The sequence below is a fragment of the Drosophila tropicalis genome, unplaced genomic scaffold (genome assembly GCF_018151085.1).
Source record: "Drosophila tropicalis isolate 14030-0801.00 unplaced genomic scaffold, ASM1815108v1 contig_1002, whole genome shotgun sequence".
Taxonomy (NCBI): domain Eukaryota; kingdom Metazoa; phylum Arthropoda; class Insecta; order Diptera; family Drosophilidae; genus Drosophila; species Drosophila tropicalis.
In genome coordinates, this window is record NW_027172360.1 from 1,987,584 (window position 1) to 2,005,295 (window position 17,712).

The following is a 17,712-nucleotide window of genomic DNA, read 5'->3' on the forward strand; positions in this document are numbered from 1 at the left end:
GTCTGGTTTTGCAGCAAATTTAATAAGTAGTCTTCATTTGATTTAACCTTTCGTATCGTGCCTGACATCTCTGTTGCGTATTTGGAGTCCAGCACACCAAATAAACCGTTCGCAATGTTCACAATTATATTTAATATTGATCGTCGTTGACGTTCTATGTGAAGGAGATCGTTTCCAGTCTGTGGCTCTGAGTTGACATGCTCGAAATGTCTCTGCATTGCGGTGCAAGCCTCTGGAACCTTCATTAACACGCATATTTCTCCAACCTTTACTACTCTGTCTGAAAATATTTTCAGGTCGGCCCAACATGGTTCGAGATCGTAATATGCCACAATGGTCCAGTCAGACATTGCCATCCTTCCTCTGCCAATACAAATGCTATAGGAAGTAATAACATCATTAGGCAGATCGTGATTGCCATTGGTGGCACACCGAAAGACAACCGTCTTTTTGTCTTTGGTTCTGTAGTGTTCTCTATACCAGGGTTTTCTTGGGAGATCGATTCTGTGTCATTTGTCTCGATTTTGAGTTTTATCGCCGTCTCTCTAAGCAAGGGAGCCAATTTATGGATAGCCCGCTTGTAGGTGCCTCTGTCTGTTTTAACGTCCACCACACGGACGTATCCATCCAGGCCTTGATATAGTTTACCAATTCGTCCAATCGGCCACTGCAAGATTGGTACATTATCCTCCTTTAGAATTACCATCATGCCTTCTATGACGTTTGTTATATGGTTTCTTCCATTTATATGTACCCTGCAATTCCTGTAGGTACTCCTGAGACCACTGTGTCCAGAATGTATGTTTAAGTCGGTGCACTTATTCCCATTGCTCTGGAATCGATCGTTGTGTTACTGGCTCTGCATCTGGTTGGGCTACTAAATGTTCTCCGATTACTATGTGGCCTGGGGTTAAAGCTGTCAAATCGTTGGGATAGTCTGAGTTTGGCGTTAATGGACAAGAGTTCAGCACTGCTTCAACATTGACAATGATGGTAGACAGTTGTTCAAACGTTAAGTTTGCTGTCGATACGTTTTTCAACAGTAAATGCTTAGCGGACTTTTCCGCAGCTTCCCATAATCCTCCGAAATGTGGAGACCGTGGTGGTATGAACTTAAATTGCACTCCTTTTTGGTTGCAAAATTCCTTGATAGTACCTGCTGCCTTTTCTGAGAGTATTGTATCGGTCAGTTCCTTTAGTTGAGTGTTTGCTCCAACAAAGTTTGTTGCATCATCGCATTATAATGTCTGCCACCTTCCTCTGCGCTCAATGAAGCGCAAAGCATACAAATACTGCAATATAAGCTTTGTCGGGACGTTTTCCTCAAACTTTGTGATGGATACTGAATGGTCCACAATAGTCTACTCCGGCGTTGAGAAACGGTCTATTCTGAGATACCCGGTGCTCAGGTAAGTAACCCATGACTTGTTTAAAGAACTGAGGCCGGTATTTCGTGCATGCTACACAGAATCACACTTCGAATCATCGGTTTTACCGTAATGATGTGGTACTGTTGCCGAGCTATCCCTCTCTTCATGAAGTTTCTGCAGTATCATTTTTACCACCGGATCATTATTCGGTAAGAGATATGGATTCCTTGTTTCCGTTGATACTGGTGCTAGTTGTAGCCGAGTTGCTACTCGTATGATTGAATGTTCATCCAGAATTAGTGGCAATGTTGCCACCGTATTTTTCCGATCCAGCGGTTGATCAGGTCGTTTCTTTAAGTTTGCATTTGTTCTGCTATTTCAATAGTGTCATCAGCAAATGCGGTAAAAAAGGAACGTCAAGAAAATGCCCTAAAAGGAGAGGGATCGAATTGAAATTGTTAATTAACTGAGATGTTAAAAAATATGTTAAAAAGCGTACCTAAAGGCATTAGTAGAACCCTATTTAACAAATCACAAATGCGAGCATCCGTTTTAATTGAGTTGTGCTCAGTACATAAACTAATTCCAAACGACCAAAAGCTATTCCAAATTATTTTAAACACTAACAGGAGGGTTTTTTGATCATTGGCGAATATAAAGCGTGATTTGCCTTCTAATGGAAATCGCCATTATCACTCTAGTAGAAGATTTTGCTCCGAATAGCCATAGTTTTCCATTTTGTTCTGTAAATATGAGCATAGAATTAAACAAAGGTTTCCAGCGTCTTTTAAGTTCAAAATACATACACCCATCACTTGGCCCGTACCAGAAGAAATTGGCAACCACTAAGTAGTTGTATTTTATTTGGATCCATCCGCCACTCTGAGAACAAGGAGTATAAATGGTTATTTGCAAGCGCAAACATGAAATTGACTTAAGCTACTAACGTCCAGAACGACGACGCACAGTTGAGCTTCTGCTCGGGTAGCGTTGCAAAAATCAGTTTTTTCATGATCGCGCTTGTCACAAATGATTTAAACAATCGATAGGGAATACTTCAGAGAATATGAATCCGAATTTTTAAAATCGGTTGAGATTCATGGGTGTTAGAGGCACCCGAGTTTGAGACATTTTTATTAAATGGGAATAAATGATAATTATACCATACACCCATAGAAATGGTATATAAAAGTCGCCAAAATGTATGTAACAAGCAGAAGGAAGCTTCTCCGACCCCATAAACTATAAATATTCTTGATCAGGATCAACAGCCGAGTAGATTTAGCCTTGTCCGTCCGTCTGTCCGTATGAACCAGGAGATCTCGAAGACTTTAAAAGCTAGAGCCACCAAATTTGGTATGTAGACCGGTGTAGTATGTAAATAGGTCAAGTTTATTTCCAATTTTTGCCACGCCCCTTTCCGACCCCGTAATTTAACAAAGGCGTTTGTCTCAAAAGCTATTCTAGCTAGAGACACCATATTTGATATGTACATTTGCTTAGTAAATAGGATTCGTTGCTTTAAAACTTCCCTTGCCACTATCTTCCCGAAACAGATTAGACGACGTTATGTAGTTTTAAATTTATTCTGCGTCCGTCGCATTCGAGTTCTCTTGGTACAGTAAATTCTTAAATTCTTATATGCTACGAGAGAAAGTAAAGGGAAACGCAAGAAAAGAGACAACAAATTGAACTCTCTTTGAGCTTGAATTGAATGAATTTGAATTCAAGAGTTCTCCTCCAACATGCTCCCCCTGTTGAAAGAACCAACTTTCAAATAAATGATTCTGGAAGCGGAGCGATCTTCTGAATTGGCCTTTTGAAGATTCCTTTTGCAGTCCTAAGTTCGACTACTCGAATTTTGTCATCAAGTCCGGCACTTACAGACACTACTCTTGCTAAAGGCCAATGTTGAGCCGGCACGTTGTCTTCATGTACTATAACTAGTTGTCCCAAGGCCACATTTAGTTTTCCGTAAATCCATTTGCTGCGTTGTTATGAACATAATCTCATGCCCACAGTGTCCAGAATTGTTGTTTCAAATAGGTCACTCGCTGCCATCCATCGAGATACCGAAGTTCCGTTCCGAAAGGGTCCGTGGAATGGTAAAGTAATGCTTCTGGTACTGACGTTAATTCGGTTCCAATCAGCAAATGCCCAGGTGTGAGATTAATTAAAATCGTTGAGGTCATCTGAAGTGGGTGCTATTGGCCTTGAATTAAGGATAGCTTCCAAATCCGAGAGCACAGTGAGTAGTTCCTCGAAAGTAAGAGATGCGTTTGAAATATTCTTCAGAGCCAGTGTCTTCGCTGATTTTACTGACGCTTCCCAGAGGCCGCCAAAGTGTGGAGCTCTAGGGAGAATAAAGCATAAGTTAAATCCTTTAATTGAACTATATGTTTTTATGTGAGCTATGGCGTCTGAGTTAAACAATTTTGACGTAAACTCAGCTAGGCTTTTAGCAGCGCCAACAAAGTTTGTGGCGTTGTCGCAAACCATGCGCAATGGTATACCACGGCGCGGTACAAATCTACGTATACAAAGCAGAAATGCATTTGTTGTCAATTTGGAGACTAATTCAATATGAATCGCCTTTGAAGCGAAACATACAAAAATTGCCGCATATGTTTTGTACGGAGGCTTTCCGCAAATACTGTAAGACGAAAAAAATGGGCCGCAAAAACCTACTCCTGTTACTAGGAATGGTCTTTCAGCTTGTCGTCGATCAGCAGGTAGGTTGCCCATCAGTTGAGTCATGAGGCGAGGTTTAAAGTGAAAGCAGCGGATGCAGCTTCGCACAACTTTTCTAATGAAAAGTTGGGGCATAGCTGGCACCTTGTGCAAATAAAACACCTCCACCGGGTCGGGGATGTTTAGTTGTGTATAAAGCTAAGCTACCTTATTCATTTAATTACTATCTGTCTTTAGCTTAAGCTTTTTCGTCGACTGCTGTGTTAGTTGACGTAAATAAATAAATAATAATAATAAATTATAAGTAATCAACTCTCGCGCGTTGATTATCCAAATTCGTTCTCGAAAAAGAGATAAAATAAACTTTGGGCCAGCATAAAGATTTTTGTTGTGCAAGAATTCGATGTATAGCTTGGTAAAACGATGATTTTGAGGTAGCAGGGCCTGGTGCTTGGCGTTGAATGGAAGGTCTCCGTTTACGAGACGTCCTCCGACTCTCATTACACATACTGCAGTTTGTCCAAATGTCATTGTGTGCATGAATGGTGTCAAACGCTGTAGACACGGTGTTAAGGTTTGTTTGTTTCTTAGTAAAGATATTTCATCAGCATAACATTCTTGTTGTATTAGTGCAACAATTTTCCAGAACGATTGATACATTTCTGTCTCAGTAATGCGAATATCGGCCCTTGATGATGAACTTAGGGTGCGATCAGGCTTCACTTTGTTCACGCTGCGATAGAGGTTTGAAACAATTCGAACGATTCGAATATACGATGAAGAATTATTTATGATCATATTTAGAATAGATTGTCAATTAGCGTTGTCTGCTCTGCTACAAAGAAGTGCTGACTTGGATCTTACTTCGATAGGCGGCGGAAGTGGTTCCCTAAGAATTGGCCATTCGGCCTTAGACAATTTTAAGAATGTTGGCCCTGTTATCCACATGCTTGTTTGCAGCTCTGATGTCCGACAACCACGAGAAACAATGTCTGCTGGATTCTTGTTAGAAGGGACGTGCTTCCATATTATTTCTTCCGTGTGTTGTTGTAACTCTGATACTCTATTTGCTACAAAACAATTTAAAGTTGATGCATGAAGTTTCAGCCATTGCAGGACAATTTTTGAATCGGTCCAAAAGTATACCTTGTCGATGTATAATTTTAATGTCCTTTCGAATTTGCGTTAAGTCCGACTGAGCAACAATGCTCCACACAGTTCTAACTTGCCTAATGACTGTGTCTTGGTAGGTGCTATCTTTGATTTCACAAAGAGTAAAGTGACTTTGACTCCACTCGGCAGTTCTGATCGATCATAAAGACAGCATCCGTACGCTCTTTCGGATGCGTCAGCAAATCCGTGTATTTCGCATCGATACGTTTTTGATGTGTTCACATATCGTGGTATTTGTAGATTTGATAAGTCTTTAAGATCCTGTAAAAGTGTTTTCCATCTTTCCTTAATTCGACCATCGACAGGCTCATCCCAATCTAGGCCCTTGAGTGTCAAGTCTTGCATAAGAATTTTGCACCGAACAATGACCGGACTTATGAATCCCAGCAAGTCAAACATTCTTGCTACTACTGAAAGAATTGATCGTTTGGTAAATGGTTCTTGGTGGTCACAAATGTATCGAAATGTAAAGATGTCACTGCTGGGCATCCACGTCATTCCCAGAGTTTTGGTAGTGTCTTGATCTTCCATGGCGATAAATACTTCGTCCTCTGAAGTTTTCGTAATTTCCTTGCAGTTGCTACTAAATTTTGTAAGATGCAATCCAGCCTGTGCTAAGATGTCTACTGTATCATTTTTAATGTGTTGAAGCTCGGTTACGCTATCAGCTCCGGTTAGCAAGTCATCCACATATAAGTCGTTGCGTAATGTTTTAGCTAATATAGGATGATCAGCTGACATGCCATATGTCACGGTGTTGAGCTCGTAAGTTTTTAGTTCTTCTATTTTTGTTGGTCGCCATACAATGCGCTGAAATCTCCGGTCTCTTGGATCTATGACAAATTGGCGATACATCTTGGTTATGTCGCCTGTAAGTGCATACCTGTTCAGACAAAATGATAAAAATAACTCTTTGCGGACGCAACACACAATGATGAAGAATGTAATAATGCGGTTCGTTCTGGCTTGTTTTGGTAGACATGTGGCCAAGTTTTACTCATCATGCTGTTTAAGTTGATCGTCGCGGTCGAGACGATTTTCTAAGGACTTGAAACGCCGTACTGCGTTGTCGTAGAAGAATCCTTATTTCTCTGGGGGTTCCTTAAATGGAAGTCGAACTTGAAGTCTTCCATCCGATTTTACAATTGCATTTTTACAAAAATGGCTTTCGCATTCCTGTTCTTCTTTGGTTTGTCGGTTACCAACAAACTCACAGTCTTCAATTTCCCAAAATCTTTTAACTAGAAGATCAAGTGATGGGTTGACGTGTACCAATAAACATTGTTGTCGAGGCCTTTCGTGTGTGGTTTCCAAATTTCCACCAACTATCCATCCATATTCGGTGTTGATTAAATATGGCATGTTTTTGCCCAAGCCTTGCTGACCATCGAGGATTGCTGCAAACAGCCCATTCGTGTTTATTAAAATGTGTATCTTGTGGGGCTCGTTGAAATACGGATCGGCTAGATTGATATCCGTAGGTATGGTCCAATTTGATGTATCGATATGCTCGTGTGGTTGCTGAGCACAAATTTTCTTAATGACGGCAAAGTTGGCGGACCACGTAAATGATAAATGCCTAGAACGTATTGTGGCAAACGCATTGTGTTTAATGCCTTGACTGCTTCCGGTTGTAGCATGTAACGTTGAATCTCACAAGGAGTGTTGAGCAGATGTTCGTTCATAGTGCTGGCCGAGTACGCGATAGGTTCGGCTAGGGTCAGGTCGGCTGGGAGTGGGTTATACGATAGAGATTAGCCAGAACTATAGTTACTCACATTCGATACAGACGTAAAATTTTAAATTCGCGTACTTAAGGACACCAAGGGATAACGGTACAGGTTTAGATGCGAAAGAAAGAAGGCCTGAGGAGACCAGAAACAAGAACACGTTAAACTATGTAGTATCAGGAGGCACACATGTTGGTTTGTGTCATGATATCCTATAGGCCTATCATGTGAACGCCCACCCCTACCATGATCCTCGGGCCACGTCTGAATTGAGGATCCCTCCAACATGTCTTACGGCCTCTTTTTATCTCTCAGTCGGTTGCATGGTTCCCCAAAAGTTAACGATTATAGGGAGTTCATTTCAAAGAACAATAGTTTTATTAATTTCTAAACTTATGAACAAGGCAGGATTCATTTCCTAATTTTATTCATTCTTAATATCTCATTCGGAAACAAGCGAACTTAATATTATTCAGAATTAATGAAATTAATATGTAGAGGCCCCTAAAGTAGGATTAGTACGAAATTACCAGTTACTGATTACCGAATTTGTTCTTTTGGGCTATTCAAGCTTATCTTCATACTTTGAAATCTTAAACTAAATACTGGTCGAAAAATAAGTTTGGATCTTATCTTCAATTTCATACTATATACGATGCAGCAATGCGGTTATCAAACATAATTATCTTACTCCTTATCCTGAGATTAGGTTACAAAAACCAAATTTAATCAAATTTACCTAAAATCGAATCATATCAAACTGATACCGGGAGAGAAAAGGATAAAAATAACAAGTACACGGTTAAATTTCCTAATAAATTCAAGTATTGGCAATGGCACCAACGTCCAACATATTCAAAGGCTCCAAAAACGAATAACCCGAATCAATTAATAATTTTTTTTTTTTTTTTTTATGGTTTGACTTACAGTTTTAGTCCAGCGGCGAAAGATCTTTTAAAGCGGAGGCTGTTCAAAAATAGATAAGATGATTTAAGGTAGTCAGAAGCCTCTGATTTGGTTTGGGAGCACCTGTTTTCGATTAAGCACATTAACATTAACATTATTCGTATCCTCTCTCTCTCTCTCTCTCTGTAATCAAATAACTCTTATAAGTATTGGGTGTCTAAGTATTACAAGAAAATTCTCTTCGAACGTCCCTAGGTCATGCCAATGTGTTGCAACTGCTTAGTTCCGTACACGTTTATTAAAACCTGAAGTTCATTCAAGGTTTTAGGTTTTTTTTTTCTTTTGGTTAAGTACTCGTGATAATCATTGGCAGGACCGAGAGGCTCGAACACATAGACACAATTAAATTTGAATGGGCTTTTAAACGCTTGCACCCATCCTGATTATTTTACGGCTGCACTGCACAAAACCACGTGCTCTTTTTCGGAATGAGTCCGGTCAAAAATGGACATAAAGACTTCCTTCGCTCAGAGTTTCGTTAATTCATTGAGACTGAGTTCTCTTTCCTCAGTTGAATAATCGGACTTGGCGGTCTACCACTCAGGGGTAATCTGCTACGTACTTGTGATGCCAGCCCCTAGTATGAACAGGTTAATAAGCTACACGTCAAACAATTATATATATATTTACCCTATGGAGAGCGACACCACAGCCACAAAAATTTTGGAATAAATTTATTCCGATTGGAGCGGCGATAGCCAAAACACCACAAAAAAAAACGATGTTATTGGACGCGGAATTAATTTCTGCGACAAATCACAGGCGCTCCGCGGCTACTCTCTCCAATGTACTACCAGAAACTACACCAGAACCAAGTCGGGTGTTTTGTTGGGCAATCCTATGAAGGATGCAATTGAAAGGGTTATATTTTTTTTTCTTGCACTCCTCCTCTCCTTTGGGAGTTGAGTTAAGAAAGAACGAGGACACGCGTGTTTTAATCTTTTTTTTTTTTTTTTTATTAAGTTACTTCTGAACAGAAGATTTCTTTGGCCTCCCCGTGTATAACAGGTTAACGCCACAGCGTATTCGTGATGATGAGTTTCGTATTTTGGTTTTAGTTATAAATGAATTAGCTATTTAGTTTAATTTATTTATATATGGATTAGATTGTTATTAGAGTTCTATGTTGGCAGCCTTAGTAAATTGTGTTATCGATTTGTAGTTGGCGATAGGCTCTTGCGCGAGTAATCGATATATATCGTTGTACTTTGTTAGTGTTAGGAAGTTCATTCGGGTGTTTGTGTATTTTGAACAATTTAAAATAATATGTGAGATATCTTCTGTAATGTTACAGGTGTCGCATAAGTTGTTGTCAACGACTTTCATTTTAAATAGAGTGTTTTTGTCAAATGCGTGACCGCTTAGTATTCTGTTCAGTTGTTTTATCTCCAGTCTATGGAATTGGTCTTTTCTCTGGAACCATGGTTGCAATGACACATAAGGATATAGAAGGCAGTATCCTTTGTTTCGATCTATACAAAATTCATTGTACGCTCTTTCCCATTCCAGTTTTATTTTGTTGTACATATGATTGATAGCATCGTTGATTGTCCAGCTTATGTGCGGCAATTTGTTTAAAACTAATCGGCTAATCAACAACTTTTGATTCTCAAAATCGAAAAATATATTTTTATTTTATAATTGTCGACATGCATTCGGTAATCAGAATATTGTATGATTGATTAACCCAATTACGTTTATTAATTTATTTGTAGATTCAAAGTTATAACGTTTTTTAATTTGCGTTTGGATATAATAATTAAGTGCTCTTCTAACATTTGAATTTGATTTGAAAAATCGGCGCATACAGTGTCTGCGCATGTTCATATCGATAATTCGTGAGATATCGATTTTTCGACATTCGATAATAATCGTTACGATCAGTACTATTGGAGTAATCTATTTTATTTTATTTTCGGTGGAGAAAAAATCCTTTAGTGTATTGTCGGAGCCACACAGCAATAAACGAGTGATATAATTTATTCTGATGATAGTATTTCGAAGGTAAGTTCTAAGTCCCGCAATCGCAAATATTACCATGCTTCATGAATCCTAACCTCAATGTTTACGAGCAAACAATCAAAACAAAATGTTCCGGAACTTGCTCAAGATTTCCTAATCCAATTATCCAAGAATTGCTTAAATTGACAGTTCAAAAGGTTATGCTTATTTGTAGGTTCAAGGGAAATGTCTAAGCCGTCACGAAAAAGAATTAAATTGGAATGTGAAGAATGTGGGAGTCAATTTGACGATGATTATAAGTGAAGAATTGAAAAGTATTGAAAATTCATTGCAATTGAAAAATTTGTCGAAAACTCGATGGACTGCTAGAGCTGAGTCAGTCAAAGCCATGTGGATTTCTTTTGAAGGAATTGTGGACGTTTTGAAAAATATGATAAACGATCCAGAATTTTTCGATTCTCGTACACGTACGTCCGCTTCTGGTTTGCTCAAAAAAATTCTGGATTTTGATTTTATCAGCTCGTTATTTTTTTGCAAAAATGTCATGTTCAAAGTCAAACATTTGACGGAAAATTTGGAGGCAGTAGAATTGAACGTCATTGATGCTGCTTTATTGATTCAAAGTACAAGCGCATCATTTGAACAAATGGACGATGACGACCAGATCAATGCATTGATAAATAGCTCGGCTGTATTTGCTGAAAAATTAAAGATTAATCCTCGAGACGATTTTTCGAAACGTCACAGAACGCGTCGTGTACCAAAAAAGGATGATGCAAATCCGGAAACAGCTCACAATTTTGATTTCTTGACATTTTATCGAAAAGAATTCAGGACTGTGCTTCAAGTTTTCAACAATTGCATTCAAGAAAACTTGAAAGACACTTTTTCAACATTTGCGTGTGTCCAGAAAGTTTTCCGAATTCCAATTGACAGAAAAAATGTCACAATGAATTCAATCGAATCCATTGTGCAATTAGAACCCTTTTATTTTAGCGAGGAACCAGAATGTTTGCTTGCTGAGTTGCAAATTCTTTTCGATTCATGTAAAGAGTGTACGAATTTCAAAGATATTTCGGAAGTTGTGTTTAAGTTGAAACATGTGATTCCCTTAACCTACAAACTCGTTTGTTTTATTTTGACTGCTCCTGTAACATCAGCTTCTTGTGAACGATCATTTAGTAAATTGAAATTGGTTTTCAATCATTTGCGAACAACGATGGGAGATGATCGGTTGAATGCATTGATGCTACTTTATCCTTCAAACGATAAGGTAGACGACATAAACATTCACGAACTCGTAGAAAAATGGTCGTTATTGAAACACCGCAGAGTGAAAATTTAAATAGAATTGATCAACGAATAAAAGGAACTTAGAAATATTTGTCGTCCATTTCTGGGCAATGTTAGTTTTAGTTACACATTCATGTACGTACCAAATGCTGTAATTATAATTTTTGCCAAATTATCTTCAAAGAATAAATTCCTTATATACTGACCTTGTTTTATCGAAGTAAATTTATTTCTACCGCAAATCTACATGCTGTTGGCAAATACACGAGGTAAGTCGGCAATTCAATGAGAATCACCTCCCCATTATCGACAACCTCGCTACGCCCCTGAAAGGCACCTTTGGAAAAATTGGCATTACGAAGATTTTTCGTGTGCGTATAGGAGTTGGCTCTATGGGTGTAATGTTGTCCAGGACATCTTTAAATTCAGCATACACTTTGGCATAACTTGTTTTATTGGCATGAAAGACACTGAACAGAAGCGACGCCGCTGGCAGGCCATAAGCGAATATCTTGACCAGTTCTTTTGCTGTGGTAAATTTAATTCTATACTCAGGTGGAAGTTCGGCCGCTAGGTGGTATATTATATAAGTTGGAGTTGATCTAATAAGCCCCAAGGCCTTCCTTAAGTGTAAGTTAGCATGAGTATTTATGATGCCCATTACTTTTTTAGTTGCATTTGCAAATGAAGAGCTTGCATATTCATACCTGTTCCTTGTAAAGGCCTTATAGAAAAGAATTGCATTTTTGGGATGGGTGCCAAAACGACAGCCATTAATCATATCTTCATGAAGAAACATATTTGTTTTGTTTGACTTAGCAATTGTTTCCTTTATGTGTTGGGTCGTAGAATTATTGGTGCTAATCAGTCTTCCTAAGTAGTTAATTTTATCTAAGTCCCTTATAGCTACGTTATTGCATATTATTTGTAGGGTTTTACGTCTTAAATTAAAATGTAAAGCAGCAGATTTGTTCGGGTTGAATGACAGGTTGATTTTATTGCACATTTTACTAAATTCTGTAACTTGTCTTTCTAATATGTTTTTAGCGTCTAAAAAGTTTTTATGGTAACATACCAGGAAAAAGTCATCAGCATATTGAAATAGTATGCTGTTAATTTGGTTGCTTATCTTGTGCAGCTGTTTGCAGTGCTGCGCAAAGTGATTAGATCTGAAGCATCTGTAGCATTGACTAAAAGGTACAAAAGGACTTACTGGAACTTTTGAGTATAGGAAAGTTATTTCTGTTGGTATTTGAGATCCTTTGAAAACTATTTTAACTCTAGATGTTGCGACTAGATTGTCCTTCTAGAAACGCACACCAATAATCTCGTGTATGTCCACTGGTACTGAGATATACTCCTTAAGTTCTTCTTCTGAGAATCTTGTGGGGATCTGGAATATGATTCCAGTTTTGTATAAGAAATGCTTTAGTAACTTGGGTTCATAGTCATATTTTTTAAAATCCGATCCGATAAATACGTTGGCTGCAGCTGCCGATTTAAATTCTACCTTGCAACGTCCATATCATATTTTATTGACAGCTATTATGTCTTTGACTTTTAGTTTAAACAAAACTGCATTTAGCTCTAATGGATTAATTGGTAATCTGCTTTTATTGCTCTCTTTGTTATTTTCATCTACTCTGTCTACATACACCACAAATGGTCCCTTGTGTGAATTGTTATAATATAGAACGTTAGTTTGCGATTTGCTATTTGACATTTCTGTTGTATCTTGATTTTCCTTTGGTGTCGAGTCATTGAATTCTGACATTTCTGTCATTTCTACTTCGTCAATTTCAGATTCTGATTGGATTTCATTTGTGGTAGTTTTTCTTTCCTTTGATGCCCGCGATATTCTTGGCTTTTTGAATCCGTTTAGCTCTGAGAAGGGGCCACCACCCCTGGCCGCAGAGCCCATGATTTTACGGGTAATTTTACCCGTTTTTTTTTATACTTTCCACAAAATTAAATTTTGTGTCTTTTCATTTTGTGTAAATAAAATATTTTTATTTCCACACCACAGTGGAATAAAATAGAAGGATCAAATCCGAGGAGGTTATTATTTTTTTTTTACGGCACTGTCTTTTTGAGTTTTTTTTTTCCCCCAATAAGCGCTGAATCACAACCGTTGCTCACAACGTACGTATTTTAATCTTTTAATTTTCCTTTCTCCAGTATTCTTTAATTTAGGGCTGAGCTTTAAGCCGATATCTCACCGATCGATACGTGACGACTTACGTGAATACGGGAGGTCATAAATTATCGATAACACTATGTACTGATTCGGGTATTAAAAACAAGCTAAATGGGTTGTTCCCACGAATAACCATTTTAGGTTGAGTTTTCAAATTTTGAACGACAAGCGCATGTTACACGGTAATGCCGCTGAATTCTTGAGATACGCGAGTCCTATCCAGATTTAGCCGCTTGGCAGTCTCTTCTGTAATAAAATTAAGTTCATAACATGAATCTAAAAGTGCCCGTACAGTATGTAATTGGCCAGACTTATCCATTATGTGAACCAATGCTGTAGGAAGCATCCCCTTTTTATCAGTGTTCGTTAATAACGAAGTGCTTTGTGAATTAGTTATTGGATTAACAGATTAAAGCGATGATGATAGGTTTTTTATCGGGGTGGAGGCGAAGTGATAACGTATGATGAGCCGATTGGCACACCTTGCACCGGGAGAGTGAGGGACAATCCTTGACGCGATGTCCCGTTCGCAGACAGTGGAGACATGCATTGGTCCGTTTGACTGTTTCGAACCTTTGTTGTAGCGATAACTCTCCAAATGATTTACAATTACTAACATAGTGTGCCGTAGATTGGCAGTGTAAGCATTGAGAGTTAATATTGAGGAATGCCTTTGACGTTGATGGTCGTTTTTCGTCCTAGTGAACTATTGCACTGACCGAATTGACTTGTCTGATGACTTTCTAGGAACTGGCAGCGGCGATGAAGAATTGAAAGCTTGTCGAAGCTTTGCTTTTCGTCGTAGACGCCTTTGGTCTCAGCAACATCCTTCGTAAGAAGTATGTGAATCATGAGTGTAAGAAGTGATCCGCGTATAGCTTGGTGCTTGGCGTTGAATGGAAGGTCTCCGTTGTCGAGACGTCCTCCGACTCTCATCACACATACTGCAGTTTGTCCGAATGTCATTGTGTGCATGAATGGTGTCAAACGCTGTAGACACGGTGTTAAAGGTTGTTTGTTTTTTAGTAAAGATATTTCATCAGAATAACATTCTTGTTGTATTAGTGCAACAATTTTCCAAAACGATTGATACATTTCTGTCTCAGTAATGCGAATATCGGCTATTGATGATGAACTTAGAGTGCGATCAGGCTTCACTTTGTTCACGCTGCGATAGAGATATGAAACAATTCGAACGATTCGAATATACGATGAAGAATTATTTATGATCATGTTTAGAATAGATTGTGAATTAGCGTTGCTTGCTCTGCTACAAAAAAGTGCTGACTTGGTTCTTACTTCGATAGGCGAAGGAAGTGGTTCCCTAAGAATTGACCATTCGGCCTTAGACAATTTTAAGAATGTTGGCCCTGTTATCCACATGCTTGTTTGCAGCTCTGATGTCCGACAACCACGAGAAACAATGTCTGCTGGATTCTTGTTAGAAGGGACGTGCTTCCATATTATTTCTTCCGTGTGTTGTTGTAACTCTGATACTCTATTTGCTACAAAACAATTTAGTGTTGATGCATGAAGTTTCAGCCATTGCAGAACAATTTTTGAATCGGTCCAAAAGTATACCTTGTCGATGTATAATTTTAATGTCCTTTCGAATTTGCGCCAAGTCCGACTGAGCAACAATGCTCCGCACAGTTCTAACTTAGGCAATGACTGTGTCTTGGTAGGTGCTATCTTTGATTTCGCAACGAGTAAAGTGACTTTGACTCCACTCGGGAGATCTGATCGAACATAAAGACAGCATCCGTACGCTCTTTCGGATGCGTCAGCGAATCCGTGTATTTCGCATCGATACGTTTTTGATGTGTTCACATATCGTGGTATTTGTAGATTTGATAAGTCTCTAAGATCCTGTAAAAGTTCTTTTTTCTATCTTTCCTTAATCCGACCATCGACAGGCTCATCCCAATCTAGGCCCTTGAGTGTCAAATCTTGCATAAGAATTTTGCACCGAACGATGACCGGACTTATGAATCCCAGCAAGTCAAACATTCTTGCTACTACTGAAAGAATTGATCGTTTGGTAAATGGTTCTTGGTGGTCACAAATGTATCGAAATGTAAAGATGTCACTGCTGGGCATCCACGTCATTCCCAGAGTTTTGGTAGTGTCTTGATCGTCCATGGCGATAAATACTTCGTCCTTTGAAGTTTTCGTAATTTCCTTGCAGTTGCTACTAAATTTTGTAAGATGCAATCCAGCCTGTGCTAAGATGTCTACTGTATCATTTTTAATGTGTTGAAGCTCGGTTACGCTATCAGCTCCGGTTAGCAAGTCATCCACGTATAAGTCGTTGCGTAATGTTTTAGCTCCTATAGGATGATCATGTGAGTGCAAATCGGCAATATGGTGAACGCCTCTGATAGCTAAGAAGGGTGCAGCTGACATGCCATATGTCACGGTGTTGAGCTCGTAAGTTTTTAGTTCTTCTGTTTTTGTTGGTCGCCATACAATGCGCTGAAATCTCCGGTCTCTTGGATCTATGACAAATTGGCGATACATCTTGGCTATGTCGCCTGTAAGTGCATACCTGTTCAGACGAAATGATAGAAATGTTATAAATAGGTCTTGTTGAATTGTGGGGCCAATCATTAACAGCTCATTTAATGATTTTCCCGATGATGTTTTAGCCGAAGCATCAAACACAACTCTAAGTTTCGTAGTAACGCTTTGCGGACGCAACACGCAATGATGAGGTATGTAATAATGCGGTTCGTTGTGGCTTGCGACAGTTTTGGTAGACATGTGGCCAAGTTTTACATACTCGTTGATGAAATCTACATATGCCTTTTTTAGTTGATCGTCGCGGTCGAGACGATTTTCTAAGGATTTGAAACGCCGTACTGCGTTGTCGTAGGAGAATCCTAATTTCTCTGGGGGGTTCTTTAAATGGAAGTCGAACTTGAAGTCTTCCATCCGATTTTACAATTGCATTTTTACAAAAATGTCTTTCGCATTTCTGTTCTTCTTTGGTTTGTCGGTTACCAACAAACTCACAGTCTTCAATTTCCCAAAATCTTTTAACTAGAAGATCAAGTGATGGGTTGACATGTACCAATAAACATTGTTGTCGAGGCCTTTCGTGTGTGGTTTCCAAATTTCCACCAACTATCCATCCATATTCCGTGTGTATTAAATATGGCATGTTTTCGCCCAAGCCTTGCTGACCATCGAGGATTGCTGCAAACAGCCCATTCGTGTTTATTAAAATGTGTATCTTGTGGGGCTCGTTGAAATACGGATCGGCTAGATTAATATCCGTAGGTATGATCCAATTTGATGTATCGATGTGCTCGTGTGGTTGCTGAGCACAAATTTTCTTAATGACGGCAAAGTTGGCGGACCACGTAAATGATGAATGCCTAGAAAGTATTGTGGCAAACGCATTGTGTTTAATGCCTTGACTGCTTCCGGTAATGCCGCTGAATTCTTGAGATACACGAGTCCTATCCAGATTTAGCCGCTTGGCAGTCTCTTCTGTAATAAAATTAAGTTCAGAACATGAATCTAAAAGTGCCCGTACAGTATGTAATTGGCCAGACTTATCCATTATGTGAACCAATGCTGTAGGAAGCATCCCTTTTTTAGCAGTGTTCGTTAATAACGAAGTGCTTTGTGAATTAGTTATTGGATTAACAGATTGAATCGATGATGATAAGTTTTTCATCGGGGTGGGGGCGAATTGATGCAATAACGTATGATGAGCCGATCGGCACACCTTGCACCGGGAGAGTGAGGGACAATCCTTGACGCGATGTCCCGTTCGCAGACAGTTAAGACATGCATTGGTCCGTTTGACTGTTTCGAACCTTTGTTGTAGCGATAATTCTCCAAATGATTTACAATTACTAACATAGTGTGCCGTCGAATGGCAGTGTAAGCATTGAGAGTTAATGTTGAGGAATGCCTTTGACGTTGATGGTCGTTTTCCTCCTAGTGAACTATTGAGCTGACCGAGTTGACCTGTCTGATAACTTTCTAGGAACTGGCAGCGGCGATGAAGAATTGTGCAAAATTCCTCCCACGTTGAAAGCTTGTCGAAGCTTTGCTTTTCGTCGTAGACGCCTTTGATCTCAGCATCAACCTTCGTAAGAAGTATGTGAATCATGATGTTATTCATTATTTCCTCAGTTGATCCTAGTGTAAGAAGTGATCCGCGTATAGCGGACGCATTATCGATGAGCTTTTTCAAAAGTCTTGCTTCTGGTCGCTTGACTAATGGTAAATTGAACTGACTCGATATACAATCATGTAAGATTAGAACGTCGTTGTCGTAGCGAGCTTTTAATCTTGACCAAGCTTGACTGTAGTT

General features: G+C 39.0%; 1 protein-coding gene and 1 long non-coding RNA gene across 3 annotated transcripts; both read right to left on the reverse strand.

Moving 5' to 3' along the window:
• Positions 1-289: 289 nt before the first annotated feature.
• LOC137587454 (uncharacterized) lies at positions 290-13,409 on the reverse strand. 2 transcript variants are annotated; one of them, XR_011031490.1, is made up of 5 exons: positions 11,392-13,409; positions 3,255-3,723; positions 2,177-2,252; positions 1,870-2,113; positions 290-1,799 (listed from the first exon to the last, which is right to left on the reverse strand). It is a non-coding gene; the product is annotated as an uncharacterized lncRNA (long non-coding RNA). The 2 variants fall into 2 exon arrangements; XR_011031494.1 differs by lacking the exon at positions 3,255-3,723.
• A 1,860-nt stretch (positions 13,410-15,269) lies between these two features.
• Positions 15,270-17,508, reverse strand: LOC137577171 (uncharacterized). Its single transcript, XM_068290601.1, has 2 exons — positions 17,426-17,508; positions 15,270-15,930 (listed from the first exon to the last, which is right to left on the reverse strand). The coding sequence occupies exons 1-2, from the start codon at positions 17,506-17,508 to the stop codon at positions 15,270-15,272; spliced, it is 744 nt and encodes a 247-aa protein (XP_068146702.1).
• Between the last annotated feature and the right edge of the window lie 204 nt (positions 17,509-17,712).